This window comes from Bubalus bubalis, chromosome 19 (genome assembly GCF_019923935.1).
Source record: "Bubalus bubalis isolate 160015118507 breed Murrah chromosome 19, NDDB_SH_1, whole genome shotgun sequence".
Lineage (NCBI taxonomy): Eukaryota > Metazoa > Chordata > Mammalia > Artiodactyla > Bovidae > Bubalus > Bubalus bubalis.
In genome coordinates this window covers 1985827-2011634 of record NC_059175.1, presented here as the reverse complement: position 1 = coordinate 2011634, position 25808 = coordinate 1985827, and the positions used below count along the sequence as shown (strand labels likewise).

At 48.8% G+C, this 25808-nt stretch overlaps 1 protein-coding gene across 8 annotated transcripts in view; it reads left to right on the top strand.

Moving 5' to 3' along the window:
- The first annotated feature begins 7493 nt into the window (after window positions 1–7493).
- The window catches only part of LCP2 (lymphocyte cytosolic protein 2), a 48463-nt gene continuing 30148 nt past the window's right edge, over window positions 7494–25808 (top strand). The window contains exons 1-3 of one of the 8 annotated variants that reach the window (XM_025270823.3): window positions 7494–7802; window positions 12942–13004; window positions 18008–18054. In XM_025270823.3, coding sequence (XP_025126608.3) covers window positions 7725–7802; window positions 12942–13004; window positions 18008–18054 — 188 coding nt within the window. In that variant the 5' untranslated portion in view covers window positions 7494–7724. Of the gene's footprint in view, window positions 7803–12935; window positions 13005–18007; window positions 18055–18810; window positions 18916–25808 lie in introns of those variants that run through there. The other 7 variants (XM_025270822.3, XM_025270829.3, XM_006075527.4 and 4 more) reach the window with 7 other exon arrangements.

The following is a 25808-nucleotide window of genomic DNA, read 5'->3' as shown; positions in this document are numbered from 1 at the left end:
GGAACAAGACATCAAATTGCCAACATCTGCTGGATCATGGAAAAAGCAAGAGAATTCCAGAAAAACATCTATTTCTACTTTATTGACTATGCCAAAGCCTTTGATTGTGTGGATCACAACAAACTGTGGAAAATTCTGAAAGAGATGGGAATACCAGACCACCTGACCTGCCTCTTGAGAAACCTGTATGCAGGTCAGGAAGCAACAGTTAGAACTGGACATGGAACAACAGACTGGCTCCAAATAGGAAAAGGAGTACGTCAAGGCTGTATATTGTCACCCTGCTTATTTAACTTATATGCAGAGTACATCATGCGAAATGCTGGGCTGGAAGAAGAACAAGTTGGAATCAAGACTGCTGGGAGAAATATCAATAACCTCAGATATACAGGTGACACCACCCTTATGGAAGAAAGTGAAGAAGAACTAAAGAGCCTCTTGATGAAAGTGAAAGAGGAGAGTGAAAAAGTTGGCTTAAAGCTCAACATTCAGAAAACGAAGATCATGGCATCTGGTCCCATCACTTCATGGGAAATAGATGGGGAAACAGTGGAAACAGTGGTTGACTTTATTTTTTTGGGCTCCAAAGTCACTGCAGATGGTGATTGCAGCCATGAAATTAAAAGACACTTACTCCTTGGAAGGAAAGTTATGACCAATCTAGATAGCATATTAAAAAGCAGAGCCATTACTTTGCTGACAAAGGTCAGTCTAGTCAAGGCTATGGTTTTTCCAGTGGTCATGTATGGATGTGAGATTTGGACTATAAAGAAAGCTGAACACAGAAGAATTGATGCTTTTGAACTGTGGTGCTGGAGAAGACTCTTGAGAGTCCCTTGGACTGCAAGGAGATCCAACCAGTCCATCCTAAAGGAGATCAGTCCTGGGTGTTCATTGGAAGGACTGATGTTGAAGCTGAAACTCCAGTGCTTTGGCCACTTGATGCGAAGAGCTGACTCATTTGAAAAGACCCTGATGCTGGGAAAGATTGAGTGTAGGAGAAGAAGGGCACGACAGAGGATGAGATGGTTGGATGGCATCACGAACTCAATGGACATGGGTTTGGGTGGACTCTGGGAGTTGGTGATGGACAGGGAGGCCTGGTGTGCTGTGGTTCATGGGGTCACAAAGAGTCAGACATGACTGAGCGACTGAACCGAACAACGTTTCTCATGCAATTCAACATCAAATAATTTTTGATTCAACCCTAACAATGTTTGGCATCTCTCTCTTTATAATATGAAAGAACAAATCCTTTGAGATTTTCAAGTTAATTTGAGATCAAAATTATATTTTGTATAGGGTTTGTATTGGAGGGTTTGTATTGGAGAAGGCAAAACACCAAGAATTGTCAAAATGACAAAATATTTGAGAACTCAAAGACAAAAGTTCCTTTCTTTCATAGCCTAAAGAATATGGTTGGTACAAATTGTTCTAGGGCTTCCCAGGTGGCTCAGGGGTTAAGAATCCTCCTTCCAATGAAGAAAATGCAGAAGATTCAGGTTCCAACCCTGGGTCGAGAAGATCCCCTGGAGTAGGAAATGGCAACCCACTCCAGTATTCTTGCCTGGGAAATCTCATGGACAGAGAAGCCTGGTGGGCTACAGTTCATAGGGTTGCAAAGAGTCAGACACAACTGAGTGACTGAACACACATGCACACACAAACTCTTCTAGATAAATAGTGGTTATTCACCAAGTAAGATTTCCATATTTGGAAATAACATCTCTCAGTGGAAAGAGTCGTAGCATTAGACAGGTTTGGTTTCAAATCCTTCTAGTTATCTGTGAGGCCTTGGACAAGCATTCACTCTTTCTTACAATCTGTAAAATGGGCATATATGCCCCTATCTTCCTTTTACAAAGAGCAGTCAAGTAGATCACATAGTATTGTAGAAGAAGATTCTAGAATTTCTTTTCTCCAAACCCTTGAGGTTTCACAGAAGGGTTGGATAGACAAATTACCTGTTTTCTAGATGCAACGTCTTTGCTCCAAAACCCTAATCCACTCCTTCTAAGGGATCCGTTGTCTCTAGGAACACAGTCATGAGAAACTCTGATATTCACCCATAGGAAGGTGTAAAGGACTGAAGAGACCAAACAAGGTGCCTCTCCTATTTGGAAGGTGCACTCTGTCTGGGTCAAAAATCTGGAAGGTCAGATCTGGTGGTCAGGGCACTGATATGGTCAAGGAAGCTAACATCAGAGGCTCCAGAAATGGCATGGTGGCCACAAGCACCAGGACTACACTGAGACAGGAACATTCAGAGTGAAAACCAACAGCTAAGTGACTTGTCAAGACTGGAGAGACAAGTTGTGAGAGAAGAACAGACAGAAATCTGCCTGGCCCTGAGTTGGCACTCGCCCTCCATACTGACTCGCCATGGAAACTTGGGCACAGGAACTCTGGTCTCTCAGGGTCTATACAATTGCTCATCTACTTACTCACAGGTCTTTCGTGAGGATGAAATGGGCTGAGAGCTATAACAGATTTGGTCCACGCTGGGCTGCTGGGCTTGTTGCTGCAAATCTTCTCTTCATCTTAGGGGCAGGAGGAGCTTCCCAGGTAGCACTAGTAGTCAAGAACTCACCTGCCAATGCAAGAGACGGAAGCGTAGGTTCGATTTCTGGGTTGGGAAGATCCCTTGGAGGAGGACATGGCAACCCACTCCAGTATTTTTGCCTGGAGAATCGCCATGGAGGGAGGAGCCTGGCGGGCTACAGTGCATCGGGTCATAAAGGGTTGGACACGGCTGAAGCGACTGAGCACGTAGGGGTGGGTGTGCTCTTCCAGGGTCCACAGCTCTCCCTGAGAGGGTGGGCTAGAGTAGGCCACAGTCGTGTTTGCGGGGCTTCGGGGAACATTGCTTTTGCTTTTCTTGCACACACTCTACCCCTCCTCCATTGCCTTTCTCCAGCTTGCCTGGGGAGGGGGAGGAGGAGGGGGGCAAGGTTTTTTTCTCCTCTATCAAGCTGAGACGCCTGCCTTCCTCTCTCTGGCTCTCTGCCCACCGCCCACCCACCCTTGAGGGCACTTGGGGAGTTTCCCTTCGCGGCAGAGCTATCTGGGGATAGGCTGCCCAAAGCGAAATATAGGGCAAATGAGGAAGACCGGCTTGACAGGAAGTCCAAATAAGCACTTCCTCCCACCCACCTTCCACATTCTGACGCACCTCAGCCAAAACAACCGAGAAAGAGAGACACAGAGAGATGAAAAATACACATTTTTTGAAAAGAATGAAATTGTCAGCTCTGAGGAAGTGGAAACTATTGCTGCTCATTACCTCACAAGCAGCAACTGGTTCATGCTTTCCTGCTGCGTATCCCGGGATGGGTGGGGGTGGTGACTGTGTCCAGACGGGGGTGGTCGCCAGGACACAAAGCGCAGGGCGGCCTGGAGAAGCGCTGCCCTGGGGCTCGCCTGAGCTGCTCCCCGCACTCCCGCTCCAGCCTCCGGGAACGTGGGGAGGAGCGTCCCTGCACATGGGGCAGCCGCTGCAGGCCTGCCCCTCCCGGCACACACGCCCCAGGCAGGGCCCGCTCTGTCTAGTGTACGGCTGCATGGTGCAGGGGGCGGCCAGCTCACCGAATGGCCAGTACCCCGTCCTGTGCCCCGGGTTGGAACCTCCTGGGTGGGTGGAGCCCTCAGTATCCAGAGGGTTTGCACACAGAGGGTGCTTCCAGTGTGGCCTCGGAGAGCAGAGCGGAGAATGGGGTCCTCCCTGGGAGCTGACGGCTACAGCCCTTCTTCCCACTGTAGACAAACATGGACAGACCCCAAGGAAAACTTCCAGGAGAGATTCACCTTGGCCTCAGGGGATGCATGGGGCTGTAAAAAGTTGGTGGAGGTGAAAATGGAGTAAACCCCTGTGAGGGCGGTCTCTCCATGGCCCGCAGTGCCCCGAGGTGCCACTGTCTCTGGGCCACAGGCACCCACTTGGTCTCTTTTCCCCAGCCAATGCCCTCTGTCCAAATCACATCCGAATAAGCATGTCCTCCCTTTCACTTTCCAGCTCCGTGGGTCCCTCTCCTAAAGACGTCAACGGGCTCCTAAACACAGGCTCTCCTTCATGGTCTCTATGTTTGCATTCCCCGCTGGTCCCCAAGCGACAGCTCCTATCCCTGCCCACCCCCCAACTCCCCCACCCCCCGCCGCCCCAGGCTGCAACCCACAAGCCTCTTCTAGCAAATTGCGTTTTTCTCACTTCTAAAATTAGCTGTGAAGAAAGGCATTTATCTCCTCATCTCATTCTTCTGTGGGTTAGTAGGAAAAAGAGCTTCAAGTCTGGACTGGGCAGGGTGGGGTAGGGGGCACATTAGGAGATCCTCCCCCCACTCTGGGTTGCAGTGTGCACTGCTCCCATAGCCACTTTTTGTCTCTAAGACCTAAAAATCTGACATGTTGCTCCCTGCAAGATTTGCTTTCTTGTCCACAGGCTCTGTTGGATGTACATTTAAAATCCGTACCCCAAGAGCCCCCATCCCCATGTACTGATACGACCTGCTGTTATTGTGCACAGAGCATTCACCATCGCCCTAACCTGGAGAAAGAGATTACACGGCCTTAGAAGGCCTCCATAACCTTTCAGTTTGAGCAAAACCCCTCATGAGTTCTGCTTTTCCCTCTGGCTGGAGGAGAGAGAGATGGGAGAGGGTGTCCACCCCTCAAGCCACGGCTCTACATCACCTAGCCTTACCTGCTCCCTGTTCTCCGCTCTGCGTCGTGCTTGAAGTCAAGCCCGCTGTGAGCTGGCCCCAGCCTTCCTCGCCCCGGCATCTCCTCTGCTCTCATGACTGCCCATTTTATAGGTGTGGAACTTGAGGCCAGGCCAAGTGAGCTGAGCTGCCCCAGGTTACTCTGGTCTTTGGTATCCTGAGCCTCTCTTGGGGGCCAACTAGCCCCGCCCCTGGAACTTCTGGAATTCTCCAGCCAGGGACAGGAGCTGTGAAACTCATGAGTGTTGGGAAAGCACCAAGGACTGGGGAAGTGGAAAGGCTCCAGCCTGAAGCAACCCACTTCCCCTTGCGCCACCTGTGCTCCTGGCCCAGCTGCCCTTTTTGGGGAATGGGTCTATGACCCTGTAGGGAAGGGGGCACTGAAGACCTGCCTCAGAGAAAGTGCTGTGTCCTCTTCTTAACCAGCCCTGGTTGCCAGCCTCGCCTGCTTTTCGTGGAAGGCAGACTGATAGAGAAGACGCTGCATAGGCTCTGGAGACCCAGCCGGGTTTGAACCTCCGCTCCACCCTGTGCAATTTATGGAGCATCTCAGAGTCCGAGGTGGTACAGAGGTCAAGATCAGGGGCTCTGGACTCAGAGACAGTTCCAGACAAGACCTGCTGCACCACCTACCTGCTGGGTGCAAGGGTGGCAAGAAGTTTTACCTCCCTGAGCCTGAGTCCCTTCTGTGAGCAGGAGTGATAACAGTGCCCACAATTGGTGCAGAGTCCTCAGGCTACTCCTTGGCACAGTGATTCTTGGTGATTCCCATTGTCGTCACTGTCATCCAGGTTTCTTAACTGCTATGTCTCTCATTTACATAGGTCTAGAGATTGTCCATCTTGGCCACATTCATTGGATAATTCTTCCAAAAGAACCTCATGTTTAGCTGTAAGTTAATTCCAACTTCTGCTTTTCTGTAGATTTGGATTCTTGTGAGTATGGGTAAATGTCATTTTAAAAATTGCTTCTCTTTCTGAGGATGATCTTGAATGTTCCTTTCCACAGGGGTGCACAGGTATGCAATGTTTTATTTGCTCATGAACCATAGCCCAAGACACACACACTCCATACTATGCCACATCACATATCACACACAGGTTCAGAATGCCTTCCTTCAGCTGCCTCTTCCAAGGCCCTGCTTCCATCCCAGCTAATTCTATGATATCTTCTTTGACTTCTGTATGTGGAAGCCACTTATCTATCTTCCTCTCTTTTCAAATGGGCTTTTTATCATTTGCTGCTCTTCTGGGGATTTAAAAAGTGAAGGGACCTCTCCCATCCGTGGTAGAACTTTTGAGCAGCAGGCCATGCTTTCTAGGGCACGGTCAGTTGCAGAGAGCACTGAGGTTCCAGGCCTGTGAGAAGTGCTCGGCCTGGGCTGCCTCAGTTGATGCCTCTGGCGCCCTTGGAGGTGAGGATGACATTAGCTCAGATTCATGGACCACCTCCGTAAAGGTGCTTAGTCCGGGGTAAAGGGCAGATCCCATTTACATGAAGACCTGGCGAGGTTGGTGCGTAACAATGAGGGTGGGGCTCCTGAGGTTGTGTATAAGATGGAAACTGCGTGGCTAAAGCGATCTTTGAAAAAGCTTCAGGAAGGCATCACTTCAGGGCCAACTCAGTAAATGCAACAGACTCAACATCAGGACAGCAGTCGTTTGTGTGTTCCTGTGGAGCACCGGACGGGTGAACTTGGAGCCTGTGACGTTAAACGGATATGTTTGCTTTTGACACTGGGTTCACCCTCAGTCAAGGAGATGCTCAGGGTCTGAGAAACCAACAGAGAGAACCCAGACTCCCATCTGCTGTCTCCAGGGATGTGCTCTTTAGATAGAAATGTGGACGAATAAATAGTAGATAGAATGTCTAGGGGGAACAAGAGTGACTAGACTATATGGCAACATCAGTAGCAATTGTTATTTTTTATTTTTTTCCTCCCTTAAGTTTTCTAGTTAAACGCATCGTTTTATGTGCATATGAAGCAATTTTTCTGTTCCTGTTTTGCACATATGGAAACTGAGCTTCCTAGAGTTTAAGTCTTTGCCTGAGGTTGCCCAGCATGGAAACTGAGCTTCCTAGAGTTTAAGTCTTTGCCTGAGGTTGCCCAGCATGGAAACAGGTATATCTGAAATGAAGCCAGGGGATTGTCCTGCTGGTCCAGTGGTTAAGACTTCACGCTCGCACAGCAGGGGCCCGGGTTCAGTCCCTGGTCAGGGAACTAGAGCCCACGTGCTGCACCTAAAGATCCTGTGTGTTGCAGCCAAGACCTGCTGCTACCAAATAAACAGATGAAGAAGAAGATGAAAGAAAGAAAGAAACGAAGCCCAGGTCTTCCCAGTGGTGCTCCTTTCTCAGTTCTGGATCCCAACTCACTGACTCAGAGGATCCACTTGTAATAACTATAAGGGGCAGCTAAAGAAGCTCAACTTTATGCTCTTAAGAGAAACTGAGCCGTGGTTGGAAAGCGTTGAAAGGTCATGTTCCTTCCCCTTCACTGATGTGGGAGATTGTCTATATTTTAGGTGAACGGTCAAATTAGATTTTTAATCTGCAAAGACCTACCCAAGCAGGAATGTGGTTTAAACATATGGATGCCAGGGATTTCAATGGAAACATACTTGGGTGTCTAAGTTCCCTTCATCACTCCTCCTACTGGGCTGGGGTAGATGGGGCCCAGTGGGGAATTACCAGCCTGTAGCTCTTTCTGCCTCTTGAGTCCCCAGAGCTGGGCTTCCTTGTTTACTTATTTAGAGCTCAGCAGAGGAAGTGGTAAAGGAAACTTGCTGAGTCGTTTTCTGAGAAGAGACCATATTTGTTCGCAGAGGAAGCTGTTGCTTTCTGGGATCTGGCTACAACAGAAAGGACAGCGGCTCCAACAAGACTTTTCCAGAGGGTGCCCGGGAGTTGGAAGAGCTGAAGACACCTCCAGACTCTGGATTTGGGGTTCTCTGTCCATGGGTGCAGCGCCTGTGCTCAGCTGGTGAGCTTCATCCTGAGCGAGCAGCCATGGCATTCAAGAACGTGCCCTTTCGCTCTGAGGTCCTGAATTGGGACCCTAACACCCTTGCAGACTATTTCAAAAAGGTGAGCCTTGCTCTTTAGTGTCTGGGGGGCTGGGCAGAGGCTTGAAGAGGGAGTGCAGGCAGAATGCGAGAGGTGTGAAAGACAGCAGTGAAGCTTCCAGCCTTGTGCAGTCTCTCTGGTTGATGGAGCAACACTGAGCTCTCTGGCAATACATTCTGGGGAGAAGGGAAGCCCTCAAGGGGCAAGTACCTACTACATGCTAGGATTTGAGTGTGTCCTCTTCAGGCACAGTCGCATCTAACTCACTCCAGGATCGCTGTCCTGCTGGTTCAGCTGCAAAATAAGCTCAAGGAAGCTAAGTGGACCCAAACCCCAGGGACTGCATATGATGGAGGCAGGATTCCGGTCACACCTGTCCAGTTTCAAAGTCCATGCCCTGAGACTCAGAACTGCTATAACGGCTAGTGAGATCAAGGCTTCTTGCTCGAAAGGGAAACATGGAGTCTCGCGGGGTAGGAGAGAGGAAAGGAAGGGTGGAAGACTGTGATGAACGATGCTGGAGATGGTGTCTGAGCAAGTCATTGCTTGTGACTTTGAAAGAGAGCTGTTCAACCACTTACCTAGAACAGAGTCTCATGGGAACTTCATGAGGGTCTTATGATGCAGGCTGAGAAATGACATGAGCCTCAGGCCTTCAGACACCAAGGCCCCTGAAAACGAAAAGATTTGCCGGGAAGGGTCAGGGGTCAAGCTTGTGGCAGAGCTGAGACCAGAGTGTTGCTGTCCTGCCTTCTAGTCTTGAAGGAGCTCAAGGATCCTTATGTTTGGTCATCTGCTGGTGGGGCCATGGCTCACAGGCTTGCTTGGGCAGATCCCAAGTCATGTGACCCTCTATGACTGTCCAAGGGATACGATGTCTCGTGAGGGACCACTGAGCTCTTAACATTCCCATTTCTGGAGGCTGGCATCTAATTCAGTGGATACTCCAGATTATCACGAAGATATGGTTTTAAGTCATGAGCTTAGAGGTTTTCTAAGTCAACTTACTATTTTTCCTGGTATGGGGTAGACTCCCTGTAACACATACCCAAACCTGGGGTCTACATGGTACCAAAGTACTCAGTGTCATAACTATTCTCCCCTAAGAAAAATGTGAAAATGTTGAATTGGGTGTGGCATGAGAGAGGCACAACCCACAGATCCTGTTATTTGCTGCTTGTTGTGCATCTCGTTTCTGTTATTTTTCCCTCACTGGAAGTCATAATACACTTAGGTTTCAGCACAGTGGGTGCAAAGCTTGTTGAGCTAGCTGACTTTTGAAAGAGTCAAAAGTATTTATTCTAAATACTTTTCTTAAATGTAGACCAAATAACTGAGGGCCACAGTGAGATTTGCTAAGATGCTATGAAGTGGCATATTAGATCAATAAAGAAAAGAGAAAAGAATTGAGAACTAGCAAGGGCACTCCTGGGGACAGGCTGATGGGCCAGAGGTCCAGTCTCCAATCTGGGAAAGAGAATTGCACAACCCAGGTCAGCAACTGAAGAATCCAAGGGTAAAGTTCCGTTCAGGACAGGGAGATGGCCTACAGGTCAGGATGATTCACATAGATACTCTCTGCCTGAGTTGGGGGAAGAGAGAATTTTCTTACAGACCTTAGACTCCAGATCATGTCCACAGAAACTGAGCAGGTTCCCTTCCCAGCATGAAGGCAGGAACGAGGAGACTGAAGGGTGTTTGTGATCTAGGAAGTTCTAGCCCTTCTACAGACCCAGAGAGACACCCTTCAAATACTGAGCATCTCACTTCCCCCAGAGAGAAAAGCTAAGTGAACTGACCATGGAGTCATCTGGGGTTGGATCTTGGATACCAAAGTCCTACTGGCAGATGCAATTTCTCTTTCATTTTTTTTAAATCAAGGAGTGTGTCATGTTTCTGATTTAGGCATGCCGTTTTCTTTTTCTTCCTTTTAATTTATTTTTGTTTCTTTATTTGACTGTGCTGGGTTTTAGCTGTGGCGTGCAGGATCTGCATTGTGACATGCTGGATCTCTCAGTTGTGGCGTGAACCCAAGCCCCCTATATTTGGAGTCAGCCTCTGGACCCCCAGGGAAATCCCAGCAGGTTTACTTTCTAACGAAGTGCTGGGGCCAGGTCCCCCTTGGAGGCATCTCCCCAACCAGCTCTGGAGTCAGCCACACCTTGGCTTGAATCCTGACTCTGCCACCCACTAGCTTGCTGACCCTCCCTTAGTTACTATACCTCTCTGTGCCTCGGCTTCCTCGTTGGTAAAACAGAGATACTAATAGTGACTAGCTCATGGGATTATCGGGATAAATAGAGGAGATATATGTGTGAGGCCTCCAGCAGAGATGGGGGCCGATTCATGTTCAAGCTTCCCTTTCTCCTACTCTATTCACTGGACCCAGCCTGGGGACTCCATGCAGACCAGCGGACTTTTGTGTCTTACTATCTCAGACACGTGCAGCTCATCCTCTGTCCAGAACTTAAGCCCTCGAGGATTGAGGTCATGTTTTCTATTTCTTTAAGTCCTCTAATTTCTTTTGACTTAACATAAAGGGATCCTTGGACCATGCAATGGAGAATACTCTGGATCAGAGCCATGAGTTCTAATTCTAGCTGTGTCCCCAATTCACTGTGTGACCTTCAGCCAGTCCCTTCCCCTCTCTGGGCCTTAGTTGTCCTATCCTCAACACCAGGTACCTGCTCAGAGCAGTACCAACCAGAGCTTGTCACTCATAAGAATTATCTGGGTATATGCTAAAATGGCACCCCACTCCAGTACTCTTGCCTGGAAAATCCCATGGATGGAGGAGCCTGGTAGGCTGCAGTCCATGGGGTCGCTAAGAGTCGGACATGACTGAGCGACTTCACTTTCACTTTTCACTTTCATGCATTGGAGAAGGAAATGGCAACCCACTCCAGTATTCTTTCCTGGAGAATCCCAGGGATGGGGGAGCCTGGTGGGCTGCCGTCTCTGGGGTCGCACAGAGTCGGACACGACTGAAGCGACTTAGCAGCAGCAGCAGTAGCATGCTAAAAAGACAGGTCTTCCCTGGGAGCTCAGTTGGTAAAGGATCTGCCTGCAATGAAGGAGACATGGGTTTGATCCCTGGGTCAGGAAGATTCCCTGGAGAAGGAAATCCCCTAGATTTGCCAGTATTCTTGCCTGGAAAATCCCATGGACAGAGGAGCCTGATGAGCTACAGTTCATAGACTCACAAAGAGTAGGATACTACTGAAGCGACTGAGCACACATGCATGCTAAAAGGTCTTACTCCCAGGCCTAGATATCACTGACTCAGAATCAAACTTCCAGGCAGGCCCCAGTCTGCAGGATTGTCTGTCTATCTAGAGTCCAAATCAGAACTCTGCAAAATCAGAGATTCAGCTGATAACGCTGATGGTGAAATTGATGAATTAAAGGCAGTTGAGTAATACTCCATTGTGTATATGTACCATAGCTTTCTTATCCATTCATCTGCTGATGGACATGTAAAATATCATGTATGAAACAAGTTGCCAGTCCAGGTTCGATGCACGATACTGGATGCTTGGGGCTGGTACACTGGGATGACCCAGAGGGATGGTATGGGGAGGGAGGAGGGTTCAGGATGGGGAACACATGTATACCTGTGGCGGATTCATTTTGATATTTGGCAAAACTAATACAATTATGTAAAGTTTAAAAATAAAATAAAATTAAAAAATAAAATAAAAAGAAAATAATAATATAATTCTAAATTAAAAAAAATAAATAAATAAAGGTAGTTGAATATTCCAAGAACAATTTCACCCATTTGCAACATGGATAAAAGGGATGTTTGGGGCTATGCAGAAGCTGGTTTCTTCCCAAGGACCACTAAATCATTTTTTCCGAGCTTTCTAATATTCACCCTACTCTGTCACACCACGAGATTCACAACAATTGCACTCACTCTTTCAATTTCTTGGCCATAAGAAAAGGTTATAATTTTAAGTTTGCACCAAAAGAAGGCCTCCACACACTGTGAAATCCATACTTGTGAGGAGAAGCTGAGATTCTCAAGGACAAACATTTTACCTTAAATTCTCTAGCTAGAAACCTCAAATTTAGAGATATTTCAAAGGTAAATGCTTACACTGTTGAGGACTAGGTCAAACAGACACCTGCTTCAACTGTCAGTTGATGTGACTCTAGGAAAGCAACAGGTTCTAAAAATGATCATTCCCGTTGAGGCTGTAATTCTATTCTGAGACTCTGACTTCGACTATTTAAAATAGAAGAAAAAATTTTATGCAAAAGAGTATCTATGATGTTTTTCGATCTTGTAAGTTAAGCTGCACTTAAGCCTGTTGTCTGTTCACTTACCGTTTGTAAGTTTTATTGTTAGTAACTAAAAGGAGAACATTCCTGATAGAGATATTAAAGCCTTGCTCCGGAGCCCAGCTGCCACCTCTGTCACCTGCCTATCCATAGAACCTTATATAAGTTACTTGACTCTTAGTGCCTTTGACTCTCCATTTGAAAAATGTGAAGCTTAAATGATTAAAATTGGTTTAAACACTTAGAATGGTGCCTACCATATAGCAAGTATTCCGTAATTGTTAGAAGTTTCCATTATCATTGTTACAGCAGCAGTTTGGGGGAAATAACTAAATGTTCAGCAATAGAGCAAATTAATTAAAATACTGTTCAAAATCACTTTGTAATAACATGAGTCAGTGCCTTTATTTTTCAAGAGGAAAACAAGACAAGGAGATTCAATATGAATGATAACATTGATTATGTTTAGAAAGATGCTTTGGAAAAACCACTGAAGGAGACACATTGCCATGTTCACCAAGGTTGTCTTTGGGTGACCAGATGATGGCTACTATTTATTTTCTTCTTTCAACTCTTTTCTGTTTGCTGGAGGAGCGTATGGCCAGCCTTTTGCAGCCCTAGCAGCATTCTTTCTGTAGGGGTTGGCCTCAAAGCCTTCAACAGGCAATTTCTCCATTTTAAAAGTCCCAAGGGGTTAGTTAGTGAAAGCAGGGCTGATGTAAGGATAGGGCCCCTCTGATAGACAGGGAGGGGAGCGGGGAGCCTGGCTAGCCACAAGTACCACAGATTGCTGAGCTCCTGGGGCAGGCAAGGAAGGGGAACCAATGGCGTGAACCTGACTTCACTGACAGCACCTCCTCTGCTCTTTTTCAGCTAAACTACAAGGACTGTGAAAAGGTCGTGAGGAAATATGACATCGATGGGCCACGGTTTCTGGTGAGTGCTGGCTGCTAGTTCAACACATTATGACCAAAACTATTCTGTAACTTTAACCAATGGCTGCACAGCCAACTGGTCTACCCTGTCTCTGCGGCTGCTCAGGGGCAATGCCTGTCTTCAGGATCCCATACAACCCAAGGCCTTCTTCAGGGTTTTGTATGAGGACCTCTCCCATCACCTCTCAGGATTCTCCTATTTAGAATACCTCCGAGATCTTTCACTGACACTAATGTACATTCTGAAGTCAAAGTGTAAGTAGGAATCAAATTACAGTTAACACACACACATACCCCTCTTGAAAATCTATTCAAATAGCACTCATACTCTGAGAAGTTCAAGGGGGAAAAGAGCCACATGGGAGAATGGAAGATTCTCTTTTCTTATTTGCCACTCTAGGGAACATACTCACTGACTAGAATAAAGGGTAGAATCACCCTCCTTATTTCAATTATGTCCCTCTTTCTCTTTACTAAATTCACATCATTGGTTTTGTGTCAATTAACACCCATGTGCTATGACTTCCTCTACTCCTTTATATTGCAAAAAGTTTCCAGTGTAATGCTAAGATGCAGCTTTATATTAAGGACTAAGCCATTATGGAGAAGGGGCTGCTGCTCTAATTGGAGTTTGAGCCACTGGGCAGTGGCTGGGGAGGTGGTGTAAGCATTTCCCCTGGAGTGACACTTTTGCCAATGGGTAATGGAGACTCTGACTGCACCGATCCAGCCCTTTTGGTTGTGTTTCTTCATTGTTCAAAAATGAAGCAGGAACAAGCCTTCAAAGGTCTCACAGGGTCAATGTTCCCAATTTGGATTTGGACTCAGTGGATAAGTCAAACTGTTTCCTGGCAAGACCTGGTGAGCAGCCCTGAGGAACCTGGGCTATGAGGCTTCGGGGTGGAAGGGGCCATGGAGGGCACACGCTCTGGTTTTCCACCCAGTACATCAATCCATTTCCTATATTGCATCTCTGCTACCAACAGCTTCTTGAATTCCTTCACTGATGGCGAGTTCACTACCATACACAGTCATCTATTCCTTTCCGGGCAGTACTTAAGTCTCACACTGAGACCAAACTTATGCTCCCTTTGCTCTCATGTGCCATATAAGACATCTTCATTCACTGTTCCATGTAAATCATTCAGTCATTCACCCTGCCATTCACTTAACAAGGACTTTACTGGGCTCCTTTTATATACCAGACCATGCCATGTGCTCGGAATGTAGAGATGATTAAGATGTGATTTCTGCCTCGCAGAAGCTTGTTTTATAGCAGAAAGTTATCTCCAGGAAGGCTCTAACTACCACCTGAATTGCAATTAGAGAAACATGTACAGAAATGTGATGTGATTTATTCTGTCACACACCTAGTAACTGGACTAAAGCGTACATTTAATTTAATTTAACACTGCTTGAGTTTTGAATAGCGCTACTTCTTTGCACTGGGCTTTAAGCCAATAGACTTTGAGCATTTAATTGTTATTCTTCTTGCAACTTACCGCTAAATCTGAATATTTCATTCTTTTAGCTTTTAGCTAAAAGATGCTTTTAGAACTGAGACCTGAGACTTCTCAGGGCTGAATCAAAAGGGAGTAAGACCTCTTTCTTGAAGATGGTCCTGGTCATAGCCCTGGGTGACCTCTAGTAAGCACATGCCCTCTCTGAACTTCTCCTTGTTCCTTCCTCTGTAATGGACCACACTGGACTGAGTGATAGTGGGTGACAGTCCAGCCCAGCTCTGGGGGGGGTGCCCCATCCCGCTCTTGTGAGCTTCAGGCCTGTTGAGACAGGGTTGTTGCCTTGGTTGAGGAGCTTTGCCTTTTCTACCCCGATATCTGGGACATGCCAGGCCCTCAGAGAATGCTGCTCACTTTCACTACTGTGTGAACAGCAAGAAGTGGAAAGAGGGACTCAAGGAGCGAGGGGAGTAGGGAGCAGAGCCCAGCCCTGCCCTGGCAGCTTCTGCTAAAACCGCCTTCCATGCCAGATGCTCTGCGTATGATCTGGGCTTTGATCTGAGCTCTGAGCTCTCAGCTATCACCCTTTCCAGCTTTATGATGTCCAGAGCCATTCTGCTTTAAGGGTGAGAATGGAAGGCCCCAGCTGTCTTTGCCCCTCCAGCCCTCCCTTTCTCTCCATCCTCTCCCTTCCTCCATCCTTTCCTCCATTCCTCCCTCCCTCCTTCCTTTTCCCTTTCTTCCGTGCAGGAGCGAGCAGCCCCCTGGAATCTGTGCTGCCAGCATTTTGTTTTCCACTGAGAAGTCTGGTGAGGGAATGGGGGTTCCATGCTCCCAAAAGGCTAAAGAAGAGGAGGCCACGTGCTTGGAAGCTGTGTCAGTTAGAAAGGTGTGCAGCTGCATGAAAGAGAAACTGAACCACAGTGGCTTAACCAAAGAGGGGCTTATCTTTCTCAAGTGACAAGGAGTCTAGAAGTGGGCACTCAGGGCTGGAGGGATGCTAAAGGAAGTCATCAAGAACTCAAGCCTCACCTAGCCAATGGAAGCTCTCTGTGGCTTCTGTGCTAATGGCTATAAGATGGCCACTGCATCTCCAGGCATTACATCTGCATTCCAAGCAGGAGGAAGAGGGGGAAGGCAAAGAGTGAAAAACTCAAAGTGCATGGGGATTGCATTCCCCTGTATTTTCAGGGGTACTTTCCCAAAAGCTTTATTCGGTTAGACTTCAGATTATATCTCACCGGCCACAATGGAGTCCTGCGACCTGGGTCACATGCAAGAGAATTTAGTGTGTTAAATATTTTGAACTGGAAACATTTACTGCCTTGAACAAAATCCAGACCCCATCAGTAAGGGAGCAAGAGAGTGGATATTGGGTAGGCAAGCGACAGTGTCTGCTACAAACACCTCTCCAGGCCGGGTCCAGTTCTTAGCTTTTCTTGCTCTCTTGTCCCTCTTAAGAATGCACTCAGCACATAATCATATTCCTGTAAAGCCACTAGTCTAACTCCAAGTCATTGCACAAGTAACTCAGCGTTTCCAGACATTGCTGAAGGTCTTTGAAGAAGGTAGAGGAGGGGGTTTTACACTGTTACATCACATAGAAAAATTCTCCAAACATCGTGTTTGTGTGTGCTCAGCTGCTCAGTCATGTCTGACTCTTTGTGACCCCATGGTCTGTAGCCTGCTGGGCTCCTCTGTCCGTGGGATTCTCCAGGTAAGAATACTGGAGTTGGTAGCCATTTCTTCCTACAGGGGATCTTCCCAACCCAGGGATGAAACCTGCATCTCCTGGATTGCAGGCAGATTCTTTGCAGCTTGAGCCATCGGGGAAGCCCAAACATGTTTACCATCTTCCATCTTTCCTCCCAATTCCTATCCCTGTTTCAAAGGCCTTTCTCTGTGTTTCTAGCCACACTCACATGCTTACCTTTTCCTTCACCTGCTTCCTGAAATTCCCTCAGCTTATGTCTTTGACTCAGCAGAAGAGAAGGCAATGGCCCACCACCTAGTTCTCAGCATGCATCCCTCTGGCCACTCCCAGCAAGCCCTCCAATCCTCATGCCACACTGCTAACACGAGTCTTGGTATCTTCCCTAAGAAGGGAGTGGTTCCAGGGAAATAGATGCCATGGCTCAGTGATGCTAAAAAAAAGAAGTTAAGAAGTTTGATGAAAGTCTTGATTGTCTCAGGACTCTTGCCAAAGCCTCCTTCCTAGCCCTGTCGCAAGATCTGATATGGGGGCTGGATCAGACTCTGTTCCTAAGAACTGGAGTGGATGAGGCCATAGCACATTTTAAGAGGCCCCAGCCCCAGTGCCAGCTGGACTTAATGGGAAGTTTGCCCAGCTCATCTCAGAAGGCAGCCAAAATCCTGCCAGGCAGCTACCAGCCCAGAGCGGAAGAAGCAAAGACACTAACTAACCTCCAACAGCCAGCCAGACCCCACCTGCTCCGCCCCGGGACAGAAATTGCTCACCTAAACCCCATTCATCGCTCTCAAAAGGTCTGTCAGGCACTGGGCCAAGCACAGGACACACTTCATCTCATTCAGTCCTCACGGCCCCTGACACGGAGCTGTTCATATTATCAAGGTTCCCATTATACAGAGAAGGAAACTGAGGCCTAGAGAGATTAAGTGTCTGTCCCAAGTCAGGGAACTGCTAAGTAAGGGAACCAAGATTCTAAACCAGCCTGTCCGACTCCAGTGTTCCCACCCTGACCGCTGGGCCTCTGGCCTCAATTAGACGGTTAAAGGGGCCCTTCTTTGCCTCAGCTTTGGTTCTATGGAGCATGTGCCCACCCTCTTTGCTTCCCTCTTCTCTCTCCCTCCCCTCCTCTCTTCCAACACAGGCCACTAGGGCTCCAAAGGGCTTAGACATGGTAGGAGGAAGCTCGCAGGAAGGAAATAGCCCACAAAAGCCAGAGAGCAGGGTCCTAGCCCCAGCTCCATCGCCTACAAGCTGAAATCCCCTTACACCCCCGGGCCCCACTTTCTCACTAAAATGAGACAACGCTGACAGTTTGTACATCACAGGGCTGATGCGAGGATTAATCAAGGTGCTGTAAGGAGGCAGAGTCAGTTCTTTACAAACACGAGCCTCTTTCTCCTTTCCCCTCTCGGTTCCCTCAGGACAGCCTCTTTATTGCTTCCTCGCATCTAGAGAATCCCACCAACACCCCAGGTGAAGGAGGCAGCTGGGCTGTGACGAGGCCGCAGAGCACGGACCCCCTCTCCAGGCCGGCTGCTCACAGCCGTTTCACGGCAGCCGAGGGCCTGAGGTCTGGGGTGGGAGGCTAGGAAAGCTGTTACAGCTTGGCCAAGTCCACATAGAATCCGAGTTTCGGGCTCCCTGTGACCGATGTGGCCGTCCCGGGCCCGCGGGCTCCATGCTCCGTCTAGAGGCTGCCTGCTCGGTCGGGTGGATGCGGCCTCCTTTTCCGCTGGCTGCAGTCCCGCGGTCCCCTGTCATTTCACACCTGACTCTGCTCACCTGGCCTGGAGCCCCTCCTGCGGGTTGTAACTACCACTGTCTCCATTTCAGAACCTGGCAGAGAACGACATCCAGAAGTTCCCTAAGCTCCGCGTGCCGTGAGTACTGACCCGATGACTGGGGTGCAATGGGGAGTAGACCCGGGAAGCTGAGCTACTTTTCTGTCACTGTCAGCTTAAAATAGGAAAGCAATCAGGAAGAGAGAAGGCAAGAGCAGTGTTCGGGGAAGAGAAGTTACATAATGTGTCGAGAAAAAGAAGCAACAGTTCTAGTCCAGCTGGTATTTGGCTGCTCTTGCCAAAGATCAACCTGATTCTGGACCATGTTCTCATTTCCTCTCTCCCCAGTGGGGTGGGTTGGCCTTTGAAAATAGCACCAGAATCAAGAGATCTGAGATGTCATCATGGTTTTCACCACCAACTCAGTAATTGCTTCAGTTTTTTGGACCTCGGTAAAATGAGAGCATTGGACCAGATGAGTCTGGCAATGGACTCCATTTGGTCTGTCAATAATGACCCATTTTGGGTGGCTGCCACGGGCATCGTGTTGAGGATTCTGAGGAGAAAGGGGTCGTTTCTGAGGTCTGACGTGGGTGCTAACGCGCGAAGTTGCAGTGTGCATATTGGGCCCTGCTTTCTGTCCTTCTAGGAGAAGGCGATGGCACCCCACTCCAGTACTCTCGCCTGGAAAATCCCATGGATGGAGGAGCCTGGTGGGCTACAGTCCATGGGGTCGCTAAGAGTCGGACACGACTGAGCGACTTCACTTTCCCTTTTCACTTTCATGCATTGGAGAAGGAAATGGCAACCCACTCCAGTATTCTTGCCTGGAGAATCCCAGGGATGGGGGAGCCTGGTGGGCTGCCATCTATGGGGTTGCACAGAGTCAGACATGACTGAAGCGACTTAGCAGCAGCAGCAGCAGCAGAAGTCTCACACTCAGATGCTTGCAGGAGCCAGGTAGAAATGTGTGAAATGGGCCAGGCTGAAAAATACAAAGTCCAATCATTTACCAGCTTTGAATAAAGCTTGAACATGGAGAAATGTTTTTCTGCTGTAAGAAAGACGATACGGTCTTAGTTGCAGCACTCGGGATCTTTCTTGCACCAGGTGGGATATTTCGCTGTGATGCGTGGATTCCCTAGATGTGGTGCATGGGCTCAGTTGTTGCGGTGTATGGACTTGGTTGCCCCAAGGCATTTGGGATCCCCGATCAGGGATCAAACTTGCCTCCCCTGCATTGCAAGACAGATTCTTAACCACTGTACCTCCAGGGAAGTCTCAATACCCAATCTTTGAATTTTCAAGTAGCTAGAAATATAAGTTTTCTGCAATATATCTCAATTTTTAAATGTTGCTCAAATATTTTTTAATATTGTGAATGCCAAAGTTAGCACCCTTATGGGCTAGATTTAGTGTCGGGGCCCCTAGTCTGAGATCTCCACTCCAGACACCCTCTGGGGTCCTTTCTCTTGCTCTAAATGTCTTAGGGCTCACAACGATGAAAGGGAAGTAGGTCAATGAAATAGGAGGTGAAAAGTTTCGTGACTAGGTAGAGCTGCCAGAGTAGCTCAAGTAAGAAAAATATGACTCTCAGATTTCCCTCATCTGGAAGGGTGAAGAAAAAGAAGGGAATAAGGATTTGCCTTTGGTACTGCCTGTCTCCAGGGGCCACTATTGCTGAAGAATAATTGATCTTAAGAGTTTTTTTCCTAGTCCAAAATGGCTATTTAAATCTAAGTTAAATTAAAAATTCAAGGACTTCCCTGGTGGTCCAGTGATCTAACACTCCATGCTCCCAGTACAGAGGGCCTGGGTTCAATCCCTGGTCGGGGACGAGATCCTGTATGCTACAACCAAGGGTTCCCATGCTGCATGTAAAAATCCTACCTGCCACACTAAAAGATCTCACTTGCCAAAACTATGAACCAGTCCAGCCAAATAACTAAAAATAAAGATTCAAAAAATAATAAAACATTCAGCCCCTCAGAGGTACTAGCCACATTTCAAGGGCTCAATAGCTAGATACAGTGGTGATGATTATATTGGACATTATAGTTGGATGCCCTAGAAAAAGGCCACAGTTCTAGGTCAAGGAGAGAACTTAGCATATAGCAGTGAGAACTGGTGGCTGGTGGGCCAGAGTCAGCCTGTAGACACGTTAAGCTGGATCCACACAGTGTTTTAAAATCAAGAAGTGGCATCAGGAAAGACTTTGGGGAAGAAGGGAACCTAACTTGGATCTTGAAATATATTGACAGTGGTCAGATGAAAAATGATTGAAAGACATTCTAGAAATGGGGACTATATTGCGAAGGCATGACACCAATGTGTTTATTGGAACTGCAAGTAGGTCAGAGCAGTTGAGGCGTACGTGGGGGAGTGAGCAATAAAAAGACCACAGCAACTGGTTACGATTGTGAAGGATGCTTTGAGCTGTTCTGAGTCTGAGAGTGTTGGTGAAGTGAGTTCACCAGGGGGAACACTGAGGTAAAACCCTGCATGTTGACTCTCTCCAGGGTGTGTGAAAGATGATGGAGAAGAGGGCTCAGTTGGAGGCATGGAGCCTGGTTAGGAATGACGGCTATGGTCATTCCTATGAGATGGCAGCTTCTCCCAGGGCTGTGGCTAGGAAGATGCTGGGAGGAGGGGATTCAATCAGAGCAGTAGAAGGAAGGGGACGAGGAAGGCACTTTCAACTGGGAGGATCATTTTTTCAATCTTAAGGCCAAGCTGAGCTGATGTCTGCAATTCAACGTGAGGTGGAGGTGGGATATTTCTTCAGTTATTTAAAAACTAAAAGAACAACTTGGCCTGCAGTAAGAATCCCCCTCCAGTGGGTTTGTCCCCCAAGGCAAGGCACGAGGGCTGTCCACGGAGCGTGAAAGGCAAACTGGTGGGGAAGGCATCCAGGGAAGGTCTGGAAGCCCTGATGAGGTGATTCTGAGTGTGAGCATTGGTATAAAAAGTACCAATTTTCAGCTGCACTTCTGTGAGCTCTGTGCCTGGGATGAGTCCTAGAGTACTCTGAGTTTCCAAGTATATAAAATGAAGGAATGGGTTACATGAACTCCATGAGCACATTCTTTTAAAAGATATTATTTCAGATCTGAACAGGCAGACAGGAGAGCTTAGGGAGTAAAATGCAGGCTCTGAGATCAGACTAGTTGAGACCCAATTCTCCCATTCATTAGCTATGAGTCTGTGGACAAGTTATCAGAGTTCCCTGAGCCTCAGCTTCCTCATCTGTAAAATGGGGACAATAACAGACCCTGTCTCAAAGGACCAGTGAGAGAGAAGAAATAACGGAGATATAATAAAATGTACTGAAGAGGCATTAACTATTCTAGCCATTTTATGCAAAATCCCAATGAGCACCATTTCAGACTTTTGCTAATGATTTTATCCTACTAACTGGGGAGGATGAAAGCATAGAAAGGCATGGGCTTTGGAGCAAGGCAAAGCCAGGTTCTAAAGCAGGCTCTGCCTCCTACCAGCTGTGGGACTCAGGCAAGCCATTTCAAGTCTGAGCCTCAGGTTCCTCGTCTAGAGGAGAGGAAAGAAGCAACTCAGAGAGGGCAGTGTATATGGGTACGTGGGTAAGTGGGAGGCAGCCCACATAAGCTGCCTGTGTGTATAGATATTCGGGGCTCATTTGTTCCATTCCTTTGTACACAGGTCCATTAGCCCTAGACCATTTCCCTAAAGGGCTATAGAAAAGAAATTGTTTATGTACAGTAGACCAAAACAAGATTACACTCCTCTGAATATCTCAATTTCCTTAAATTTGCTTTAAAAAGTCAGTACTAAATGGATTTTGTAAGAAGGCAGTTTCTGGTGGGAGTGTGTTCTCTGTCTGCAGACATATGACTGTCTCAGGCCTAGTTTCTCTCAGAGACCTCACAGACAATGTGATGGAGGAGAGTTTTAAAATAAAACAATGTAACATCCTTTTAGAGGACTGAGCCTAGCACCTATGGTAGAACTGAGCATGATCTGGTTAAATCGATAGAATACAAGATAAAATCTTCTGATGATCATCTGGAGTCTTTTTTTTTTTAAATGTTGTAAATTTTTGTTGCTATTTTTGCACTGAGTCTTTGTTGTTGCTCGATGGCTTTCTTTAATCATGCTGAGCGGGGGGGGGGGGGGGGGGGGGGGGGGGGGGGGGGGTTGGGGGTGGGGTGGGGGTGGGTACCCTCTAGTTGCAGTGTGTGGGCCTCACTTTCTGTGGCTTCTCTTGTTGCAGAGCACAGGCTCTGGGGTGCAAGGGCTCAGTAGTTAATGGTGCCTGAGATTAAGTTGCCCACAGCATGTGGGATCCTCCCAGAGCAGGGATTGAACCCATGTCCCCTGCATTGGCAGGCAGACTCTTATCCAATGTACCACCAGGGAAGTCCAATGCTATAAATTTTATGTTTAAAATAATACAGTGTAACTTAAAAAAAATAGAAGAAGAGGGCAGGGATGCGGTGGTAATGTAGGTAACAGATAGGTATTGGATGATTCTCTTTATAACATCAATGATCACTGTCCCCATCATCCATAGTGGAATTAGGATGGAAAAAAGCTAAGATCCAGTTAGAGAGACAAGGCAGGTGCCTGTTGATTTGTCTGTCTTCTGAAAAGGCGTCCTCTCCTAACCTCAGAAACAGCTCCCTGTCTCATCTGCTCAGCGCATACCTAAGATACAAAGCATGGCGGGCAGGATGGAGGGAGGGTGCAGAGCTGAACTCAGCACTGCGTTCATGACATGTGCTCAACTCCCAGCAGAATGGGGACAGTGCCAGGTCCCTCTCCGATATGCCTCCCCTCTCCTGCTCGTTGGCCAAAGCCCTATCCAGGGGCCCCGTCCTCCCTACACGGAAAGTGCCTCCACCCCACTGACTGCCGCTCCTCCTCCTCAGTGGGAGCCCAGAGCGCTTAACTTCCGCTCAGCTCCATGTGAAAAACCCGCATGGGGCCTTTGACAAACACCTCCCCCAGTGCCCTGCTGTCCTTGCTGGTAAAACAGGATAGCTCTTCCTGGCTACTACACAAAATGACTGGAGCACAAGTGACATAAGACTTGTAAATCTGTCAGGGGGAGGGCATGACTGAGAAGTGGGAGACCCTCAGATTCTTGCTTCCGCTCATGTGTCTGGTTGCCCCTGGAGGCCTGAGTCTTGAGACCGATGTCCTGGCTTCTCCCTGTCTCCTCAGGTGACAGGACAGAATTTTGGAAGGTTTGACTCTTGGTTCACAGAAGACTTGCCTTTAAGGAGGAATTTTGTTCCTTTAAAGAAAGGTGAAATGCAAGTGAAAGCCAGATCGGGTGTGAGAACGTGGGCTAGGAGGTGGGACAGGGGTCGGGATGGTGTCAGAGAGCAGGGAGGGAGTGAGGGGTGGAGGAGGGCCTCCGGGCGAGGGACAGGCCAGTGTGCCTCTGAAACTGAGGTCAAGGGAGCAGCTCCCCATCCCCCCAAGCCCTCTAGGAGACAGGGAAACTCATCTACAGCTCACACTATGCAAAATTTGGCAAGAAAAACATTTCAGCTGTGCACGAGACATATAATCACACAGGCAACAAGACATAGTGTTCGGGAAATAACATTGACTCTTACTCGCACTGTGGGCTCTTACACTTTCCATTCTGTTCTGTCTTCTTCCTCCCTTCCTCCCTGCCTGCCTTTCTTTCCCAGTTTCCTTCTTACTTCTGTGTGGCCAGCAAAGTTGATTTCAAGACGCACTTGTGACCCTCCACCCCCATTGGCAGAACACAGGGATCATGGAAAGGGAGCCCCACGTGTCCTGGGAGAGCCCTACAGGGGCCATAACAGGACAGAGACCCTGAGTTCTGCTTCTGCTCCCTCACCTCACTCCGCTTCCTCCATTTTTATTCTCTTAAAAACAAGTCCAAGAAGACCAGATCACAGGAGTGATTTCCCAAGCTTTCAGCCCACAGGACCCACGCATGTCTCTGGGGCACTTGTTGTGACTTCACCCAGTGGCTCCCAGCCTCCCCTGGATGCTCTGATGGCTGAAGTCTCCAGTGGGCCTGGCCATCAGTGTTTGTGGCTATGGTCAAGCCAGTCAGGGATTCTCCAGCTAGGGCCAACCCTCCTGTTTCGCTGATGAGGAAAGGAGGACTATGGAGGGCAATACCCGGCCTGAGGTCAGGCTGTGGGCACTGTCCGTGGGCAGGAGGCTGCAGTCACACTCAGCAGGACCCCCCTCCCAACCTCTGTACCATCCAGCATGACCAGAGGAGGCCTCCACCTGAGAAGTGAGAGGCCTGCCCCCATCATACAGCGAGCTAGGGGTCTCGGCTGCCACGACCTGGCTTCCTGCGGAAAGGTCCGCTCCACTTCTGCGGCTAAACACAGAGAGAGCCGTGTCTACCCGAGGCCCAGCCCCATCCGTCTCTCCTGGGGCTGAGTGCGGCCTGGGGTTTGTGGGAAGGAGGGAGAATGAGTCACCTCCGGCCACTCACTGTCGCTTGGTCCTCTGGGGCGTGGGAGTGAGTGGGGGACAGCCATGAGAGTTTGCAGGCAGAGGTGCAACAACCTCGTGCTCTGATCCCCAGCACCGCCGCCCTGCACACGCGCCCCCCACAGCCAGCAGCCCCAGCTGCGGGAAGGGGTTGCTCTGAGGCCCCCAAAGCAGGGGGCCCGGGGGCCCCACGTCTGCGACAGGCTGGGCTGCCGGCCCCTCTCTGGCCCTGCTGTTCTCAGCTCTGTGGGGCTGCGGTTTGCCATTTCCTTCCTTTGCCAGTTAGAGCCCCAGCAGCCTCCTGCCCGGCTGCTGAAGATACCATAAGGAGTTGCCTAGAGCAGCAGGTCTTTTCAGGATCAAAGAGCTATGCCAGCCGATCAGGGCCACCCCGCTTCTCCCTGTGCCCTCCCTTACCGCCCTTACTGTGCGGGGGACCCGCTCCCCAGCACCCCCTACTTCAGGTCCTGCAGAAACGTCACCTCCTCCCAGAGGCCCGCTGGGTGGTTTTTCAATTGTAACCGCAGCCCGCTCCTGCACTCCCGCCCCCTTGCCCAGCCCACACCTCTGCTGCCTGCGTGTCCACACAGCTCTCACCTTGAATTTCACTTCCTCCAGTGTTCACTGTTTGTCGTCTGTCCGTCTCCCCTAGCAAGTAAGCTCCTCGAGAGCAGGGATCTTTGTTTTGTTCACCGAGGTGCCCTGAACCCCAGCAGAGCTCCTGGTGCTTAGGTAGCCTGGAGTGGGCACTGTTGAGTGAAGGGATGGGGGTCACGGTGCCCTGACTGATGCTTTGTCAGAGGAGGGAGCAGAGGGATGCTTATCAGTTTCTTGAACAACCGCTTAAAGGAGACAGAGGAACCAGAAACAAGCAATCTGGTGGTGTGATTGGAGCTTCCACTGGGAAGCTCCCCACCCCCACTTTAAAGCATCTCCCCGTGACGTGTGACATCCCAGCAATGACATTGGAGGAAGGGTTACAGGCTCCTCTCTCTCCTCTAACGGCCCAGCTCGTTTATTAAGTTTGTTCATCCTGTCATTTGGGCTTCTCTGGTGGCTCAGATGGTAAAGAATCCGCCTGCCATGTGGGAGATCTGGGTTCTATCCCTGGGTTGGGAAGATACCCTGGAGGAGGGTATGGCAATCCACTCTAGCATTCTTGCCTGGAGAATCCCCTTAGACAGAGGAGCCTGGTGGGCTACAGTCTGAGGGGTTGCAAAGAGTTGGACATGACTGAGCGACTTAAGCACAGCACAGCACATCCTCTCACTCGAATGAGTTGAGAGGTTCTGAGCAGGTTCCCGGGGAACGTGGAGAAGTGGGGGGGTGGGGACTGGGGACCTGGGGGATGATGAGGGAAGCAAGACGTGGTGGGGGCCGAG